Consider the following 13234-nt stretch of genomic DNA (forward strand, 5'->3'; position numbering starts at 1 on the left):
AACTGGGAAGGTCCCAGTCGACTGGAGGTTCACAAACATGACGCCCATCCACACAAACGGCTGGAGGGAGGATCTGGGGAACTACAGGCCTATCGGTCCAGCCTCGGTGCCGGGGAAGGTTACGGAGCAGGTCATCTCAAGTGCCATCACACAGCACACACAGGACAACCAGGGCACCAGGCCCAGGCAGCATGCGGTTACGAAAGGCGGGTCCTGCTTGACTCACCTCATCTCCTCCTGCAACAAGGTGACCCGCTTAGCGGATGAGGGAAGGGCTGTGGACGGTGTCTCCCTAGACTTTAGTAAAGCCTTTGACACCATCTCCCACAGCATTTTCCTGGAGAAACTGGCTGCTCGTGGCTTGGACAGGGGCACTCTTCTCTGGGTAAAAAGCTGGCTGGATGGCCAAGCCTGAAGGGTGGTGGGGAATGGAGTTACATCCAGCTGGAGGCTGGTCACAGGTGGCATTCCCCGGGATTCAGTGCTGGGGCTGGTCATGTTTGGTATCTTTATGGATGATCTGTATGAGGGGATCGAGTGCACCCTCGGTAAGTTTGCAGATGATGCCAGGTTTGGGGGCGGGGGTGGGGGTGTTGATCTGCTGGAGGGCAAGAGGTTCTGCAGAGGGATCTGGACAGGCCACAATGGGCCAAGGCCAGTTGTACAAGGTTCAACAAGGCTCAGTGCTGTGTCCTGCACCTGGGCCACAACTACCCCATGCAGTGCTACAGGCTGGGGCAGAGCAGCTGGAAACTGCCTGGTGGGAAAGGGCCTGGCGAGGCTCAGCAGCAGCCAGCTGGATATGAGGCCCCAGTGTGCCCAGGTGGCCAAGCCCAGCAGCATCCTGGCTTGTGTCAGAAACAGTGCAGCCAGCAGGACCAGAGCAGTGATCATCGCCCTGCACTGGGCACTGGTGGGGCCGCACCTCGGATCCCGTGTGCGGTGTTGGGCCCCTCACTGCAGGACAGACACTGAGGGGCTGGAGCGTGTCCAGAGCCGGGCAGGGGCTGGGGCAGGGGCTGGGGCAGGGGCTGGGGGGGGCGGCAGGGGGAGCTGGGGAGGTTCAGCCTGGAGAGGGGGGGCTCAGGGGGGACCTTCTCGCTCCCTACAACTGCCTGACAGGAGGTTGTAGCGAGGTGGGGGTCGGTCTCTTCTCCCAAGTAAAAAGTGACAGGATGATAGGAAACAGCCTCAAGTTGGGCCACGGGAGGTTTAGATGGGGTGTTAGGGAAAATGCCTTCTCCAAAAGGGTTGTCAAGCATTGGAACAGGCTGCCCAGGGAAGGGGTTGAGTCACTGTCCCAGGAGGTATTTAAAAGGCGTGTAGACATGGTGCTTAGGGATGTGGTTTAGTGGTGGACTTGGCAGTGCTGGGTTAATAGCTGGACTTGATGATCTTAACAATTCTACAATTCTTGACATCTTCACTCCCCTTCAGATTAAAGGAATTAAGCATCTTTTGATGCGCACAGAAATAACAAAACACGGGATTTGACACCAACTACAATAATGTCTGGAGATGGACTTAATTTTCGGGCTAGCAAGATTCAAAAGGTAATCGATTTCCAACAGGTTTTCAAGCCAAAGAATGGGCTGGAGTCCAGGTTTAACTTCACAGAGAGAAAGTATTGCCTTACAGACAGCAAAACACATGCCCAAACCCAGACCCTAGCAAAGCTAACCTCTTGGAGCAACCTGTTTGTTTCTCTTCCCCTCTCCCAGCTTGTTTAAAATGCAGCAGCATGACATCACTACTGTATATCCTGACTTCCAAAAGCTGTCTAGCAGAAGACTAATTCTCAAAACAGTTACAGCAAATGTCACTAAGTCCTGTGAACTTCTCACCTTCTCAGCATGCACAACACATGGCAAAAGCTAGCATTCATGTTGTGGACAGGGCATGAAATAAAGTGACAGTTCACCAGCTATCTACTTGTGGCTTCTCATGCTGTTTGCCTGAACTTGCCAAGTGGCTTATCACAATCCAGAAATAAAAACTTATACAAAACCAATATGTATACTTAATACGTACACTCCGAAATATTACTCCTTGCCTTCTGGCCTTTATCCCAGTTCATCATCTCTACAACCCACTACTGTGCAGCCAAGGGAAAGCCCAGCAAACGAAGACAGCATGCAAACATTTTCATTTCTACCACATCTTTCATCATGGGAAACCAAGTATCAGCCTCAACGTACTTGCTAAAAGCACACAAAAGTAATAATATCTTATGCACCTGAATCACATCTTCAAGAGAATCAACAATTTTTTACATTACTTGAAAACAAAACAGATTTTATTGTTGACTCTTGAAATCTCACACACTAACAGCAGACAGCAAGATTGAAGTGGGATTCAATGCCAATGAAGTGTCAAAAAAATCACAGCAGTTTAGTACTGCAGAAAGCCACTTCAATTAATATCTAACTGGTCAATGTGAAATGCTGGAAATTATGGCAGTAATCTCTCATCCCAGATTGTAGAAGGTTGACTTTAAAAAAAAAAAAATCCACATCAAACATGTTAGTGCATTCTGCAAACAATAAAAATTATCTTAACTGATACTGAAATGGATCCAAGCAGATTTCCCCACCTCCATAAACACTAAAGTCATGGAGAGAACACCAAATCTGAGTCAGCAAGCTTTTGGGTAGCTGGAAGGAAAGCTTGCTGGGAACAGATACCAGCATGAACTGCAGTAAGCTGCTCTCCTAAATTGGTGCTTGAGTCATTCTTATGGGAACAGACCATTCCCTGTTTTTTTCTCACATAACTTCAGGATTAAAGGTCGATCACTTTACTTCACCTCTACGAAGTAAATAACAAGCAAAGCTTCCTAACTGTCAGATGAAGCCATGTTCATACTTCCTCTATTTTTAAATACCTTTGGAATAAAATTTGAAATAGACTGGTTCAGCAATTCTGTGTAGCTAACTAATTTTTCAACTGACTTTCCTATTCTGACACTCATGAAAAATGCAACTGCCTGCCTATTTAAGGCTCTGTCAGGAGAAAAGAAATAAAAATACCTGAAGTTCCAACATTGCCACCCCTGCAATTTAAAGTAAGGTCAGCACACTGCAGCATTCAAACATTTCACATAGCAAAATGCTATTAGAAGACTATTCAGGCTCAAAACCGGACCAAAAATAAAGAATCCCAGAATTAAGGTTGTTCACTCAGCCTGAAGTCACGTACGCTGCACATAAGTGCACACACACACACTATTGCTTTCAGAAGAACCTGTCTCATCAGTGGACAGAACACAGTTCTAGGGTTGGACTTTGCCGATGCTTTTCTTCCCCTGTTGCCTGTTGGGAAACTGCAAAACACACAGAGAAAGAGGCAGGAGACTTCAAGAAGAACCAGAGGGTTTGCTTAGGCTGTTAAATGCTGCCCCACATAATTAAAATCTGTATTTTTCTTTGCCAAACTTGCTACAGGCAAGTCTACACAGGCAGGTGCAGACAGACTGGAGCTTAAGCTGGATGGACAGAAGCCAGCTCCGGTCCAGAAGCTGCACAGTGGTGGTGTCGGCTCATGCACAGCACTGTGCTGATGCATCCCAAAGAAAACAAGACATTAGGTGACTCATATCTGACCAGTTTGGCATGTGCAAAGCAAATGTGGGTCTGCCTGCATCTGTTTAGGCATGTCTTCAGTAATGCTAGGCAAGACAACCTCAGTAAACTTTTCACATCTGGCCACTAACTGTAAGATCATCATCTTCTCATGGCTTGTGATCCAGAACTGAGAGAAGCGCTGAGCAGTCACAGCTCCACCTGAAGTCAGTGGGAACTATGCTTCAACAAGAGTGCTATTTAATAACAACACAAGACCTCTGGGAGAAAAGGTCAGCTCACCTCCACTTCATAGTGGAAACCCCAAATATATTGACAAGCAGTCTTAATTTCAGTGCATCTATACCCAGCTACAAATCTGAAATGAAGCAGTGCTATCCTGCAAAAGCTGGAAAACACAAAGTGTTCCAGCACTATGGTGAGCTTTTTGAGGGTGCAGAGGAATGTTAACTCTAGGCTCTCACCCATCCTTGTTTATTCTAGAGCACTCCAACGTTACATTTGCAGAAAAGCCTTTCATTTCAGGCATAAAAAGAACATAAGCAAGACCACATCATTCAATTCTCAGAAAAGTCCCTGCAAGTGTCATTCACTTCAGGAAACCATTCTGCTGGTCACCGAATCTTCTGGAAAGTCACACGGAAGTCTCTGTTCTCTTTAACAACCATTTCACCCAAGACACCTGTGCATATTTCTACTATTGTAAAAATAAAAATTTCAATATGTATTTATATCATCATACATGTAAATTTTACAATAATAATACTGTAATAAATTTTAAAAAACACCAAAGGTTCTCTCTGCCACACAAACTGTATGAAAGCTCATACTTAGGGGAAGTGTTGTAAATCAGGATGCCAATTCAATCAGCTTCATGTACACTTTTGCAGAATAAGAATTAACAATTTCTGATTGATATCATCATTCTTTATTCTATGAATTGTATTTTGCAGTGAGCAGAGATTAGGTGAGCTGCATCTACAAAAACTATGAAGTTTCAAAGTTTCATTAGGAAACCAGTAGTTCATCAACAGCTCTGTCTGCAACGCTGAATTCCTGCTCTAGGAATAGCTGCACAATTTTTTGATGCAAAAACCACCAAGACAACATACTTAAATACCATTGGCCTTCCCAAAATACAACTAGAAACAAAAAAACTCAACGTTTTCTAGAGGTGTTCAGTACACATCTAGTGTGCACAAGCATGACAGCAATTTATTGCTTCAAGGCCTTAAGCAGGGAAACGGTCAGATGAGAAGTGCTGTCAAAAAAAATGTATTTTTTTTTTAAATCTTTGACCTCAAAACTCCTTGAAGAACTACTATTTCATGTTCTTCAGTCCTATTTTCTCACTTACTGACTTTTCCCATTTCAGAGTCTGAATTAAGCTTAAAGCCCAGAAAGCCTTCCGTTAATCCAGCACACATGCACTGAATTTAGGTTCCAGAATCGACCTTTCTTCTCTCCGTCATCTGCAGCACACCTGCAAGTGGGCACTACACACTTCCTCTACAACTGCACAACAAGAATGTGTAAACAGTTTTACTAAACCTTCACTCCTTTTTACCTCATTGCAATATTTCATCTTAATTTCAAGAAGACTGCTTCTAACAGAAGACAGAATTGCTGTTGCAACTAAAAATACAAACATTTTTTCCCATTTCTGTTTGCAGCCTGCATCAGTGACTCACAGCAACTGTGGAAGTCTGGTGGTAAGGCTCCTCACCTTACGTTTCTGTTTACAAACTTTCTATCAAGAAAGACCCTAAGCTGACATTGGTAGCTATTCAATAAGAATGGAAGAAATTAGTTTTATTATGGCTTCTCTAAGCTAAAATTGAGGCATTTCAGTGAAATTTTTCTGCTACAAATGCCTTTAACTGCAGACCTGAGCTTAGAGGATTTTGTGCAAGAAATATTTAAAGCTCATTTTATCCTTAATTCACCCTTTTCTTCCTAGTCAGCTTGTTGCTCATTTGAAGCCCTAGAACCTAACAGTTTTTCTGGGACTTAAAGCAAGCAGCCTCCAGTATTTTTATTTAGAGGCTGGACCTTATTTCTCAGGCTGTCTCTCTTCCAGTCGTCATTCAGATTTTGTAACTTGCCCATAGCTCATGTCTCTACATAGGAATTTAACGGGATGTCAGGCATTGTACTACAGGGAGGATGTTTCCTTCACATGGCCGAGGTTCTACTCTTGGATCTCTGGCTTGAATCTGCAAAACTGAAGAAGAAAATAAATATGAAAGAAGAAAATTAAGTGGCTATTTTTTTTACCCTAGCACTGTGGTAGCTCTACACAACATTTGGAACAATTCTATTCTTTCAGTCTTTAGTATTCTTCAATTTAACCAATACTGCAGGTCACTCAGTCATACAGAGAAATCTGCCTATTACACGTGAGCTACCTGGCTCATTTCTTTCTTTTTAGTTTTACCTCCATCTCTTCCTTTTTCAAGCTAAATCATCATGTTTTACAATTCACTAGACAGAGTTAAAAAGAAAACTGAAAAGGTCAAACATGGCTCCAAAATTCAGAATTGCTTTACCTTGCTCAACTTTCAAGCACCAAGTCAGGGCCAAAGCTAAGACTATGCTTTTAATTGCTTGTGAATTCAAATACCAGGTTTCTGTCCCCCCAGGAAAGATATAAACACAAAGATCGTTACGTGCTTCAAAATTTTTTACCTAAGAAAGCAACACAGGGACAGTGCCACAGCCTCCCAGCAAAACTAAGTTTGCCATTCCCAGTTACAAGGTTTGTGGTACCCTGAACCACACCTCAGCTTCCCATTTCCACGTCATTACGTTTTACAGCCTGCCATCTACCTGCATTCACAGCCATTATTTTTCTACCACTTTTTCCCCCCAATCTTCTTTTATCTTCCCTTCTGTTCCTGCGCCTCCATCCCAAAGGCTGACATACTGATCTTCATACACAGTTCCAAGCAGTCACACACAGGCACCTTCTAAAATTAAACCACACACATCCATAAGGAGACAGACCGACGAGTATTATATGTAATAAAAGAATATGGCCTCCAATGATAAGATTTTACTAAATAGCATTCAAACCACACTCATTATGAGCAGCACTTGGGAATTCAGCCTCAGGGGAAACATTTATTACCTAGCATAAGTGATCACTAGGGGTTAGAACGAAGCTGAGAAAATAGAAAACGCACAAGCACGTCAGAGATCCTTAATGGAGCACACACCTGCTAAAAAAAACCCAAATCTCTGCCCCACAAAATGATGTGGGAAGATTGCAAGGAATTTACACACATTTACAAGGGAAAAGCTACTTTCATCACAGGCAATGAAATCTGCTGGGAGTCAAGGTCAGAATCATCATTTAGACAAGCCACATGAGAGTCATTTATAGTCTTAGCAGAATAAAACCTCCCATCACAGCTCACCAGTCAGGTGATGTGCCAGTCTAGCGAGCACCAGGCATTTATTTTGATGTAATCCCTTCACCTAAGAATTTTACAGTGGGGAGTTTTAGAAAGGTTATACTCAAGCAGCAACATTACACAAGGATGTGCATCTTGTTACTGTTTACTTCTACACCCTGTTTTTTCTGCTTTGCCCACAGACAAAAGCCACAGCTTTCTACAGCCACTGGCACTGCAGAGGCGGTGTAGCTCTGGAAAAGCAAGCTGTGCTCTGCTCTAGCCCACTAAATGAATCAACAGCACTGATAAACCAGCAAATCAATCCTTTCCAATTCTAAACCCTCTGTTTTAGTGATGCTAAGGAGCAAAAGAACACAGCTTGAAATTCAAGAAGTAAGCTGTGCTTTCCGTACTGAGTGGATGGGACAAAAAAAAAAAAAAAAAACCAAAAACACAACAAAACCTTTCATTGTATAAACTGGTATATACTTAATATAAAACTTCGCGGCTACATAATTGCTGTCATTTAAACTTCCCAGTATGGTGTACAAGCATTTACTAAGCCTTACTTGCCAAGTAGTTACGAATCATTAAACTGAGAAGTGCATCTGTGTAAGTGTATGTTCTCTCAGCTAACAAAAGAGGGGCACAGAGTTGTCATTACAAGGCTAAGATCATCCAGCTAATCAGTTGGGGAGTCTTAATTATAGCCCCTCAGTGCACTTGGGGTGGGAATCAGTAACATTTGCAGGAGTTCTGCAACTTTCAGCTGCTTTGATCTAGGAATGCTCTAAGAATTAACACAAAACGTAAGTGGCCACCACCACCCCAAAGCCAATGAGTGATCATCTAATCATCAAAACACTGTTCAAATCTAAAACTGTAAACAATTTGCATGACTCAGGGTCTTGACTCATATCCATGGATAAGTTTAGCCTGGGACACCTGAAACTGTTACTCAGCCTCATGGCTCACCTCACTCTGGGAGCAGCAACGGCAGAACAAACCACACATCTCCTGAGTCACCCCAGCCAGCTGCTGCCAGCACCCCATCACTAACACTACAGCCGAGCCAATACACCATCCAGCCGCTGCTGGAGAGGCCTTTCCATTCCTCCCATCTCCACTAACCTGCTCGTACCACTTCTCCTATACCATTCCTGGCTCTTCCTTGACCCCACGCTGGAGGGAATTATGCCAACAGAAAACTAATTCAACTTCAAGCAAGGAATTTTATGCAGTTTAACCTCCCTGAACTGCCTCATCTTAGAGCCACCTGAGAACGTGGCAGGAGAGTAAGGACACACAGTCAGAGGCAAGAGAAGGTCTAGACCACCCCAGAGCTTCAGGCCATCAGCCCCCATCTCAGACACTGGTCAAAGACCCACTCACCAGCCCTTATCAGAAGCAGTAAGCTCTGAAGCAGCGCCAGACAACCAGGGGTTGGCTACATCTACCTGGGTAGATGCATGCAAAGGTCGCAGCCACATCCATTAGTCAGAGTTAGCTGTAAAAGTCAAAGTCCAGTATCATCTCAGAAATAAGGTCTTCTAGCCATTTCTTGAGAGGGCGGATCTACAGCAAGAATCCAGAGAGAACAAAAATGTGATGACAGAGATCTTCCCCCAGATGTGATGGGAACCACCTCTGCAGGTGTCATGAAGACAAGCCCAGCGTACTTGATTTTGACTTCTGGGTTTGCAGGAGTGCCATCATTTCTTGTATGAGCAGGTGTGCAAGACTGCAGAACCAGGTCTATACATCAGCTGTGATAGTACAACAAAATGAAACAACTGCCTAAATAAATGAAAATACAAACTTGCAAAGATGTTAACACTTGCCAGTCCAGGCACGTATACTGTGCCCATGTTATCAAGGTAAAATATTACTTTAGCACACCTAAAGGCAGACAGACACAAGTAAAATACTAAACTTTAGTACATTTTAGTTTTAAAATGAAGAGTAGTATTACAGGAAAGAACAGTCATGGCTGTTTACTGGGATCTCTGTGCTGTGTCAGTACTATGAAATAAACATTTGGTCACACAGTACTTCAAAAGCGCATGTTAAAATTTCAAGGAAAGGGAAAAAAACACAGAAAAAACAGTATTTATGTATTTAATACATAAATCAATCAAGAAATAATACTGAGATTTTTTTTCTTCTAGACAAACACTGTGAAGAGCTACAGTTTAATGTTTCACTGCAAAGCTGATATGATCTTACTTATCTATTTTGAATAGACCCTTACCTTTATTTCAGGTCCTAAAGAAAGTTCTATTGGATCTGACAAAAAAAAATTATCTGCTTCTTTTAGGCTTATTTATGCACTAAACCTTCTTTCAACAGATGCTTCAGCTCTGTGTGCCCAATTTTTTAGTCACAGGACTAGGAACAATTTTATGGCTACCAAATCTGGTGTTTTATTTAAATAACATGACTTCCTAAGAGACGGTGGAAAGGACTCTGGATTTGTAAATCCAGTAAATGAAATACCTCAAGTCTCTGGAACACACACTGAAGTCACTGGAAAGCAACAGTATGAAGGGAAAGAAAGAGAACGAACAGTATGTACTCCCAGATACCCTCCATCAACACATCTCGCTTCCTTTAGCAACCAGACAGATTGTCAACTCCTAAACAAACTCATCACCCAAAGCAAAGGAAACCAGCTGGGGTTTTGCTGCTCCATAAGCTTGCTGGCTGTTCCTCGTGCATCCAGGTTTCTCCTGAAAGCCTGGCATTCTTTGCTTCTCCCTTATAAAAGGCACCCTCTGCTGCTTTTAGGAGTATAAAGGGAGAGCAATGCAGATAATAACTCCATCACTTGCCATCCTTGACTTATCAATGCTATTGTGTCATCTAACACCACGCTCCTCTCACCAGACAAGAGCTGGACTTCAGAAGGGGAATGCAAGGGAAAAAAACCTATTTGTTGTTTTTTTTTAAAAAAAAAAAAGGCAAGAAAGAAAGAAGATCAATAAAGGAGGAGTTTAGAAGTATTAAGCACACTTGAGGAGAAATAGGGATACCCTGAGGGTCTCTAAAAATGGAGAGATGAGATTAGTATATCAAATGGAGAGGTCTCCATACACTGGGGACAGAAGTCACAGTCTTAGTGGAAAAATGTCCTTTACCAAGGAACTGAGGCATTTCTAAGAGGATGAAGGAGCTCTTGATCCAGACTCTCTTCATAGGGAGACATTGCCTTACAGAGATGCACTCCTTCCCTGAGAGCCCCTAAGAGAGACTCCCAATTTCAGGGAGGCCACAAAGGAGAACATCAGTTATAGAGACAAACCCCCTCACCCTGCACCTTCTGAAGGGAGAGGAAATATTAGAATAACAATGAAAGAGAGTGGAAGTCAATCAATATGTGCTTTTTACCCCAAAGTTTCAGGAAGAGAGAGATTCCCCTTATGACCGCAACACCTCTTCCCCTACATTCCCTCAAATTGGTTCTTGCATCACGGGGGAGAACTCTTTCTCCCAGGATTTCTGAAGGGAAAGGTGCCAGGCAGCAACATCTTAGGTTGCTCCTGCTCAGGAGTCCCTGTGGAAAATGTGCATTCCCATGGAGGGATGTTTGGCTGTATCTATAGGAAACTACACATACCCCACACACACTATAGGGAGTATCTACGTTCATGGGTGCATCCAGCTGAGAAGCATGGATACGCATGGATGTATCTGTGTGAATGGGTCAGAGTGGACTTGGGTGCATCTATAGGTGGACACTGGTATGGGCATCATCTGTGTATGCAAAGCATACGAAATGGGGATGTCTATACATGACACACATGGGGCTGTCTGCATGCATCTGAATGCATCTATGTCTGCTGGGTGTGGGCAGATGTGCAAAGGTACAAGTACATGCCTGAGCACGTGGCATACAGGTGCCTGTATGCACAAAGGTGCTTCTCTGCACCCATACATAGGCATCCAAAGAGAGCCTGTGTGCCTCAGTGCATATACACCCATCTCTGTCAGTGTTAATGCAGCTATAGACACATGTATGCACACCTGTATGCATACATGTGTACTGACAGGTACAGGCATGTGCACCTGTTTGCATCCCTATAGATATCTAACCATGTAAACTTGCAGGTATACTTCCCCTGCATGTGCAGGTATGCATCACACATGCATATAGCTACAGCACATAGACAATTGTTATGTGTGTACACATCTATATGCATATTTGTACACATACCAGCATGCATTATGCAAGCGTGCAGATCCACATCTGTCTACTTACCTTCACATGTGTGAGTTCATATATTACACAAGTGGATGCATACCTATGGATAAGCCTACATATTCATGTGTAAGTAAAAAAACGGTTGCAAACACATGCATAAGCAGCTAAGGGGACCCCTGTACACGCATATATACCTAGGGGGTATATATACATAAACAATGTATGCATCTAAAGGTCATGCACCTGTGCACATAGCACACCCATGGTGCAGATGCACGCTTGGTGACAGCACAGGCACAGTTGAAGGGGGACAGTGTGTACCTGCCATGTCCATAGGTGCACATCCAGCACACACATGCTGGGCAGACAGTGGTCTATGCATTCCCAGCATGCACCCATACACCTTGATGAGCAAGCACCAGGACAGGAGCTGTGCAAACCCAGCCCTGGATGTGTGCAAGTGTGTACCCAACGATATACCCAGAGGCACACACCTGTGCACATGTACACCCAGCATCCATACTGGGTATGCCTGATTATCCCTTGCATACGATGGGATGGGCAGCTCTGTACGTTTTTATGAAGTGCATATCTGCATTTCCAAGCAAGCAGATAACGCCGGGGACGTGAACCCAATGTGAACCTACACACACCCGGGAGCTCACATACCTGGCACCCGCATTTCCCACAAACATTCCAACAGCCAGGCACAGTTAAGTGTGCAGGAGTGGGGCATACACACACCCAGTGAGTACCAACACTCCTTGGCAGACGTGAGCGTGTAAGCAAGTACATACCCTAGGAGGCAGGCACACCTCTGGACACACTGACACAGACGAAGAGAGCAGGATCACGCTGGTCACACGTGTCCGTGGGCATACCCAAGGCCTGTGTTTGTGTGTGCACCCCATAATTACCCACAGGGCAGGGGCACACGGGGACACAAGGAGCCGATGGGACCCCACGTCCTCGGAGGAGCATGGCCCTGACACGCGGTCACGGGCACACCCCGGGGCACACCGACACCCCACGCCTGCGTACCAAGGACCCCCACGCCAGGACGGCCTCTGCCCGGAGAGAGGCAGCGCCGCGTCCCCAGGCACCGGCAGGGCTCCCCTTCCCCGGTAGGGTCTGCCTGTCCCCCAGGGATGTCCCTGTGGGGGTGCAGCGGGACGGGGCGCACAAAGACGCGGCGGGGGGTCCCCGCGCCCGCGGGCGGGTGCCCTCCCCCCGTGACACACACCCACAGCTCCACTCGCCGTTACCTTCTTGACGGTGCGCGGCGCCTCTGTGACGGTGCCGTCGGGGCTGACGAGCGCCTCGGCCGCGGCGCCGCCGCTGTCGCCGCCGTCGCGGTGCCGGTGCTGGGGGTGGTGCGGGTCGCTCCGCTTCATGGCCGAAGCCTGCGGCACCTTGGCGGCGCCCGGCGGCAGCCCGGCAGCGGCGGACAGCCCGGGGCAGCCGCTCAGCGGAGGCCGCTCACCGCCGCAGGAGGACGCCGGGGCCGCCTCACGCTCGGTGGCCGGCAGCGGGCAGGGGGCCGCGGCCACGCCGTGCCCGGGAGCGTGAGCGGTCACCGGCTCCGGCCCCGCCGCCTTATCCATGGGGCCGCTCAGCTCCTTCAGCTCCACGGCGGGGGCTGCCACCTGCACCGACATCGCCGCTACCGCCGCCGCCTCCAGCTCCCTCAGGGACCACCCGCCCCCTCAGCGCCCGCTGGGCACGCCGGGACGTGCAGTCCTCCCGCCCGCCGCCCCGCCCCGCCCGCCGCCCCGCCGCGACTACAACTCCCGGCAGCCTCCGCGCCACCCGCCGTGCCCCGCCTTCCCGCGCCGCGCCGTGGAGGCGCCTGGGAAATGTAGTCCGGAGGAGCCGCGCCGCTGTCCCGCCGCGGGGGCCCGCGGGGACAGAGGCGCGGAATGGCGGCGGCGGCGGCAGGCGGCAGGCGCGGTCCCGTCAGGGCCGTGGGGCTCCCCGCGGCCCCCGCACCCTCTCTGGGCGGCCGGTGCCCCGCTTGACCCCCCCCTCCCTCCTCCCCCTTCCCGTGGAGAACT

General features: G+C 46.8%; 1 protein-coding gene across 1 annotated transcript in view; it reads right to left on the reverse strand.

Annotated features, from left to right (window-relative positions):
* Positions 1-12896, reverse strand: part of AHCYL2 (adenosylhomocysteinase like 2) — a 108704-nt gene extending 95808 nt beyond the window's left edge. The window contains exon 1 of the mRNA XM_055711382.1: positions 12446-12896. Within this exon, the coding sequence (XP_055567357.1) occupies positions 12446-12838 (393 nt within the window). The 5' untranslated portion in view covers positions 12839-12896. The remainder of the gene's footprint in view (positions 1-12445) is intronic.
* Positions 12897-13234: the final 338 nt, after the last annotated feature.

The sequence above is a fragment of the Falco cherrug genome, chromosome 5, assembly GCF_023634085.1.
Source record: "Falco cherrug isolate bFalChe1 chromosome 5, bFalChe1.pri, whole genome shotgun sequence".
Lineage (NCBI taxonomy): Eukaryota > Metazoa > Chordata > Aves > Falconiformes > Falconidae > Falco > Falco cherrug.